This window comes from Myotis lucifugus, unplaced genomic scaffold (assembly GCF_000147115.1).
Source record: "Myotis lucifugus unplaced genomic scaffold, Myoluc2.0 scaffold_6550, whole genome shotgun sequence".
NCBI classification, from domain to species: Eukaryota; Metazoa; Chordata; class Mammalia; order Chiroptera; family Vespertilionidae; genus Myotis; species Myotis lucifugus.
In genome coordinates, this window is record NW_005877598.1 from 1 (window position 1) to 7,640 (window position 7,640).

Sequence of the window (7,640 nt, forward strand, 5' to 3'; positions counted from 1 at the left end):
CCAATCTCATTATTTACCATATGCTGCTTTCCCTCACCCCCGGGAGCTGTAGAAGCTTGTGAAAGTGTGTGTGTGTGTGTGTGTGTGTGTGTGGCACGGGGGCGGGGGGGGGGGTGGTGGCAGGACCATCTTTGGGTTTGGGGCCTTTGGCAGCAGGCCTGGGGGGGGGGGTACCGGAGAGGTGGAGGAGGGGTTAGGCCTGATTGCCCCTTCCTATCCACAGACCTGGCTTAGGCCCCTCCTGACAAGATCTGACCCTCAAGTGGCACATTCCTCTTGAGTCTGGTCCAGATTGGAAACTCTCTGGCATAGAGGCCCCCACAGGCCTCCTAGGAGGCCCCCAGCCACCAACCCCCAGGCTCTGCTCCCCAGATGCTCCCTTCTAGATCAAGCATGGTGTTCAGGGCCGAGGGGTGGGGGTCCGGTAGGGCCCTGGATGGAGGCATCTGCCCCCGCTCCCCACTGATTGCGATGGGCCTCTTTCTGGGATAGAAGGGACAGAACCTTGCAGAGGTAAATAGAAGCTGGAGGTGCAGGCCAGCTGGGATCATAGCTGCTGTGTCCGCCCCCCCTCCCCCAGCCCCAGTCCTAAATCCAAGTCCTGGGGTCCACCTGTGGGCCTGGGATGCCTCTCTCCATTCCTGCCCCTCACTCACAGCCTCTCTCTGACAAGGCCAGCTCAGGGAAGACTAGACACCCCTCTGAGTGGGCCAGCACCCTGGTCGCCTCTGCCCTAACACCTCTGCCCCTCCTGCTCACCTCAGGTCATGCTGGTGGGGGACTCAGGCGTGGGGAAGACCTGCCTGCTTGTGCGATTCAAGGATGGGGCTTTCCTAGCGGGGACCTTCATCTCCACGGTGGGCATCGACTTTCGGGTGAGTGGAGATGGACGTCCTGGGTCCCCAACACCAGCTCATTGAGTTCTCACAACACCCCTGGCAGCTGGTTCTCCATGATCCTGTGGCACTTACAGGCTCATGAGGTGGAGCTCCTAGATGGACCCCCGGCTCCCAGGGTCAGGGTGGGTGAGGTGGAATGCCATAACCATCAAGCTGCCTGCCGTCTGAAAACCCCAGGGTGTTGGAGACAGACGGAGGCTCCATCTAACCAAAGCAGTGATGGCATCCCTGTGCCTGGGGCCAGCACACCCTGAGGCTCTAACCTGTGCCTCTGGGTAGGTGGTCACGGGTGCCCCCAGAGCTGTCAGAGGGAATTCAAGGTCCGCGTTCACTTGGAAGGCCAGCATTGCTGCCCCTCTGTACAAAGGGGGCCCTGAGGTGCCAGGCAGGCCATCCAGGACCTACAAGACAGGTGGCTGTGGCCCTTGAACACACACCCCATCCAGCAGCTGAGGAAAGGGTATTATCTAGAGACCGAGGGATTGCTTAGGGCAGAGGTCCCTGCCCTTGGGTGAGGAGGCTCATGGGAAATGTTCCTACCCAGCTACTCTCCCCTGCCAAAGTCCCCTTACCACCGCTAGCAGGAGGGCTGTGTCCTGGGATTCTTCTGGGGGTGCCCCTGGATTCTTGGCTCCAAAGCCCTGACAGCACCCCAGGCAGCTTATGGGGTCAGTAGGAAATGATGGGGACCAGGGTCTGCGGCTTGCAGGGCTCCAGCATCAGAGCTCCACCTCTGCCTATCAGCCTAAATCCCACGTGCCAGTGCTGAGGCGCTGCGTGAGTGCCCGTGTGTTCTCTGCAAATCCTGAATTTGCATTTTTCTCACCCTTTAATTAGACCCAGTTGTTCTGAGGCTGGGAGGGAGGCCCACTCTGGGGATAGCAAAGGGGGGTTCCCTCCAGTCTGGGGGCCATTCTCTACCCTCTTTAGGGGGACAAGGTCCCCTCAAGTCCTCGGGGAGGAAGTATAAAGGTTGAGGTGTCAGAAGGGGCTGTGTCAGGCCCAGGGCAGGTGGTCCTTTGCCTGTTCTGGCCCTACTTCCCCCTTCTCACCTCCCTCTTGGCTCTGGGGCAGGTGGTGAGGGAGGTGAGGCAGTTGGTTCATACCTCTGTTCCAGGCGTCAGGGAAGGCGGGGTGTCCTCCCCAGCCTGGCAGATGGCTGGGCTTGGTTCCCTGGAGACCCAGAAGCACCTGACAGCAGCAGTTTGGGAAAAGGGAGACAGTGACATTCCAGCCACCCCTCATCCCCACCCAGCAAATGGAAGCCAGGGTTGGGCCCCAACCTTTAGGGCCGACTAGAGGGCATGGCCAGGCAGCCGACACATAGTGAGCACCCACTGTGTACGAGGCAGAGTGCTGCACTCTGTTCCTGGGCCCTGTCCTCGGAGAACTGCCATCCCCATGTGGAGAGCAGCTTTTATTTTTAAAAAATGTTTTTTATTGATTTCAGAGAGGAAGGGAGAGAGAGAGAGAAACATCTATGATGAGACTCATTGATCGGCTGCCTCCTGCAGGCTCCCAACTGGGGATGGAGCCTACAACCCGGGCATGTGCCCTTGACTGGAATCGAACCTGGGACCCTTCAGTCCACTGTCCGATGCTCTATCCACTGAGCCAAACCAGCTAGGGTGGAGAGCAGCTTTTAAATTAGAACAAATGTGCCCAGGCTCAGTTGGGGCACTTATAGGAGGGAACTGGACTGATGTTTCTCTCCCTCCCTCTCTAAAGTCAATAATAAATACATTAAATTAAGTATATTAGAACACATACTCTTAGCTGTCAGTCTGGGCCAGACAGTTCTCAGTGCTTTGCACATAGTAACTCATAAAGCCATTGGAGCAGCTATGTGATGGGTGCCCTGGTATCTCCATTTGTGGGTGGGAAAACTGAGGCACAGAGTACTAGTAATGGACCTGTAATCTCACGGTGGGTGGGTGACTTCCAATATCACGCAAATGGCTTTAAGCAAAAGTAGCAGCACCTGCTGAGCTGAGAGACGCCAGTCCTTGGTGAGGGGGCTGGGGTCTACACTCTGGGGAGCGTGTAGGGGACAGGTGTGTGGGGTGAGGCTGATCGGGAGTACCAGGGAGAGGGCAGGCTAGGGTGAAGGGACTGGGCTTGAGAGGTGCAGGGAGAGGGCCAGAGCAACTGGAGTCAGTGACTGACTGTGGTGGGTGGTGGCAAGGGGCAGTGGAGCTGGTGGGGCCAGGTGCCAGGCTGCAGGGTGGGCAGAGGAAGGACAACCTGGCCCAGAATTAGACACCCTGCAAGTCTATCAGTATGGCCATCTGAGCAGGAGAGAGGCCTGGTGCCCTCTGAGCATGAATTATCAGGAGGGGCTCACCGAAGGCACCAGGGAGAGCTGGGTTGACTCTAGGATTTGGGTTCAAGGGGAAGTGTTACCATGTGGGTGTTGGGGGCAGAGTCAACTCAGGGGCTCATCAACTTCAGGCTCAGTCCTGGTCCTGCACTGCCTGCCTCTCCCCTCCCCCACCCCTTGGCCCCTGCCAGAACATGGCACTGGGCCCATTACTGGAGTTGGCTGGTTGTGTTTCAGAACAAAGTTCTGGACGTGGATGGCATGAAGGTGAAGCTGCAGGTGAGGCAACTGGGGGAGGGTGAGTTGAGGGCACTCAGGAGGCACTGGGCAGGCCTGACCACCGGCCTGTACCTGTCACTGTAGATCTGGGACACAGCTGGCCAGGAGCGGTTCCGCAGCGTCACCCATGCCTACTATCGTGATGCACATGGTGAGCTCATGGGCAGTGTCCCAGGCCAAGGAGTCGGGGCTGTGGTCTGTGTCTGTGTGTGCCCTGTTCCCTAGGCTTCTGCTCAGAGGAGGGTTGTGGGTGACTGGAGGTGTCCTCACTGGCCCTCTGCCCCCAGCGCTGCTACTGCTCTATGATGTCACCAACAAGGCTTCCTTTGACAACATCCAGGTCAGTGGCTTCCTTCTGGGTTGGTGAGTGTGTGTGTGTGTGTGTGTGTGTGTGGTGTGAGAGGCCATGATGGGTCCTGGTCCCACTCCAAACTCGTTTAGGTAGATGGTCTGAGGACCCTACTGACAGCAGGGAGGGGGAAGGAGGGCCCCTCTGGGCTCCTGGTGGCCCAAGTGTAGAGGATGAGCTGAAGGTGGCCCAACCATCTTGGATACTTGTCAGGGGTATCTCAGCATGGCCCATGGCTAAATTTCCGGGCCTTTCCTGTTAGAGAGGCACTGTGTGTGGTGTGGCTTGGAGAGGCAAGGGGTGTGGAGAACACCAGCCTCCAGTCTGGTTTCAGCTCTCCCGTGACAGGCCTGGCTGACCGAGATCCAAGAATATGCCCAGCACGACGTGGTGCTCATGCTGCTAGGGAACAAGGTGGGCACCCCTGCCTGTCCTCTCCCCCTGGCTCTACAGGGCGGTGAGCCCGAGGCCAGCTCTCACCAACGTCCCTGTGTCAGGTGGATTCTGCCCAGGAGCGCGTGGTGAAGAGGGAGGATGGGGAGAAGCTGGCCAAGGTGAGTCTGGGCGAGGTGGGTGGCTAGGGCTGCCCCCCACGGGGCTGTAGGGCCTGGGTTGTCCCCACCAGGCTGCCACCTGGCTGGCAGCAGCTATTTGCAGGAGTATGGGCTGCCTTTCATGGAGACCAGTGCCAAGATGGGCCTCAACGTGGATTTGGCCTTCACAGCCATAGCAAAGTAAGTCCTCGCAGTCACTAGGAAGACCTCCAGATTCAGATCCAGGCTCTGAATCCCCTTGTTGGGGGTACTGGCCACCCTGTTCCATGGTCACCCCTGTCCCACAGGGAGCTGAAGCAGCGCTCCATGAAGAGCACCAGCGAGCTCCACTTCCAGCTGCACGACTATGTCAAGAGGGAGGGCCGCAGGGCCTCCTGCTGCAGACCCTGAACCAGGGAAAGCTGGTCGGCAGGGCCCTCTACTTGTCACCCAGCGGTCAATCCCAGGGTTTCCAGGACTCTCGGGCTGAGCCTAGCCCTTCCCCTGTCTGTGTTGCAATCTATATAACCTCAGTCCTAACAAATGGGCTCCAGAGAGCTAGCGGGTCTGCAGCCCTTTCACTTGCTGCTGCCGCCTGAGAGCCTTACCCTTACCCCCAAGACCTTCACGGAAAAGCAACTGTAGGAAGGGATGCACTGTGCAGGGCACTTGGTGCTCTCTGCTGCCCCCTCCTGGACATATTCAGTTTTTAGGCAGCAGTTCTGACCTAACCCCTTACAAAGCCATGTCTTCAGCTGCACATGCTTGCTGCCCAGGCAGAGAATGGCAGGACTCCTGACCAGGCCCCAGGCAGAGGACTTCACTGAGAATCACATGCGTTTGTGCCAAGGACCAGGGGCACGTGCTCCCGGCTCACCCACTAGGAGGCTCTGGTTCAATCAACAGGATCTTTTCTCACGTCCCCTTGGAGGATGCCAAGACTGTGGCTTTGTAATACAAGGAATAGCATGTGGTAAATCACAAAGATGTCAGGTACACTGGGACCACCAGCCCTAACTTGCTGACGAAGGCACCGTCTTCACACAGCTGAGGCCTGTACTTGGTGAGGTCGAGCTGAGAGGGCTGATAGTGCACCACACCTTACACTAAAATCTCCAAGCCTGTTGAGAGAGAGCCTTTGTTTTCAGTCCTAGCGAATAAAGTTGTGTTTTCTGGAGTGCCTGTCTCGTCTGTTGAAATCACCTTTTAGAGCTCTCGGCAAAGCCCAGATCCTGACTTCAACACTAAGAGGGTGGTACTCCCTCATAACCAGGTTGAGATCCAAGAATATGCCCACGAAAGAAAACAGAGCAGGGCTGCTGGGAACCTCAGTGCTCTCCAAGGTGCATGCGGTAATCTGGGCAGTCAACTTCCCTCCACAAGACCCAATGGGAAAGCTCTCAGTGGCCAATTAATCCTGTAGTAAGTGTTAGATTGCTGGAGGAGGAACGCATGAGGCCAGATGAAGTAAAGAATGTTAAGTTTATTAAGGCATCTGCAAACAGATGGGCTGAGTCCCAAAATGGCATCACCCCTGAGCAGTCGGGGAGTCAGGGCCTCTACAGGACCCTGGGTGGGTTTTTTCTGGGCGGGTATGATGGAAAGTTACTGCATTTAGTCAAGGAGGATGTCTAAAGCCAGGTTCTCATGCAGGGAAGGACAAGCTCTAGAGGAGGTTTGGGTCACTGCTTGCCCAGACCTTGTTTATGGAATGGGGGCAGAGGTTGTTTCTTCTGTATCTGCTTCATGCTGGATGGGGGCGCCAAAGACGTAATGGGACAGATTTTGGTAGTCAGCCCCTGTGAGATATTGGTCTGCTCCTGTCTGGGTGAGGTTCTGGTTCCGTATGGATGGTTGGTGAAAGCTTGGAAATGGTCCTGGAGAAATAAAGAAAAGTGGCGCAGAACGCAGAATACAAGGGCCAAAGGCAAGACTAAGGAATATGAATGTTAACGGGCCTATAAAAGGAAGGAGTCAGGTGTACCAATTTATATTTTTTAGCCGAGTCCCATGTGTTGGACTGACGCTCTCTAATTTTGGTGGCCATTTCTGTCAACTTCTGAGCTGCATCTCGGCCTAGTCCTGACTGGTTAATGCAAAAGCAGCTCTCTTCCAGGAAGAGACAAAGACCTTTCTCAGCTGTCAGCAGGTCTAAGCCTCGTCTGTTCTGTAATGTTATAGCTGCAAGGGAATCAATTTGGTCTTGGATTTTAACTAAACTTTTAGCAATATCGTCTGAGCCCTCTTTTTTTAAAAAATACATTTTTATTGATTTCAGAGAGGGAGAGACAGAAACATCCATGATGAGCATCATTGATTGGCTGCCTCCTGCATGCCTCCTACCGGGGATGGAGCCCGCAACCTGAGCATGTGCCCTTGACCAAAATCGAACCCGGACCCTTCAGTCCGCAGGCTGATGCTCTATCCACTGAGCCAAACCGGCTAGGGCTAAGCCCTCTTGTAAGTCCTAGGATAGGGTTTCGAAATACGAAAGAGCAGTAGTCAGCCCCCCTATGCCAGTCCTGACTCCTGAGGTGATTCCAAGGGTTACTAGGAAGGGACTATCTGTATTGCCCTTTTATATCAAATGTGAAGGGTTATGGGAACGGGCCAAGACTGGTTGTTGGGAGCTATATCTACACTGATTGAGAGATAAGAAAGGGTGCAAGTTCCTGTTCAATTAGCTGGGAGGCAGATGTAGCCATTATCCCCCCAGAGGAAAAAAATCCCAAATCAGGCAAACAGAAATGTAGAGGAAAAAAGGTGGATAGAGGGTATGCAATGGATTTCCCTTGTTTTACTGGTTCTGTGCTCCAAATCATAAGGGTGGTAGCCAAAGTGCCGCCGATAAGGAGTGACAGCTGAGTGGTGGAGGTTTTAGTGCAGTGAAAGTGGGCGGGAATGCTAGAATGGCTTGTCACCCAGGGAAAAAGCAAGAGGGAAAGAAAGGAGCAGTTGGAGCCCTGGGCTTGGATGACTGGGTAGGCAGTAAAGCAGACCGGCCGTAGGAAATGACCACTGACCTCTGATGAGACCTGCTGGTTGACCGACTGGGATCAACGGCCTATCAGGAGTTCTAGTTTCAGAATTTACCAGGCGACCGAGAAATAAACAACGGGTACTCGGAAGGTTCAGGAAAAACTCTTTATTTGCAGATGTACAAGTATGGTGACTCGGGAGTCCTTCTCCAAAGCCCAAGTGCCGAATGTGGAGGGTCTCTCCCATTTGTCCCCTTGGTTTGTCTCCCCAAATATGGACCA

The 7,640-nt window shown here is 55.3% G+C and overlaps 1 protein-coding gene across 2 annotated transcripts; it reads left to right on the top strand.

The window, feature by feature from the left end:
• Positions 1–692: 692 nt before the first annotated feature.
• On the top strand, positions 693–4,929 carry RAB26 (RAB26, member RAS oncogene family). 2 transcript variants are annotated; one of them, XM_006109162.3, is made up of 8 exons: positions 693–875; positions 3,457–3,498; positions 3,583–3,649; positions 3,786–3,838; positions 4,196–4,261; positions 4,345–4,401; positions 4,505–4,581; positions 4,689–4,844. In XM_006109162.3, the coding sequence occupies exons 1-8, from the start codon at positions 768–770 to the stop codon at positions 4,789–4,791; spliced, it is 573 nt and encodes a 190-aa protein (XP_006109224.1). In that variant the 5' UTR covers positions 693–767; the 3' UTR covers positions 4,792–4,844. The 2 variants fall into 2 exon arrangements, with proteins under 2 accessions (XP_006109224.1, XP_006109223.1); XM_006109161.3 differs by lacking the exon at positions 693–875 and having other exon boundaries at positions 2,522–3,498; positions 4,689–4,929.
• Positions 4,930–7,640: the final 2,711 nt, after the last annotated feature.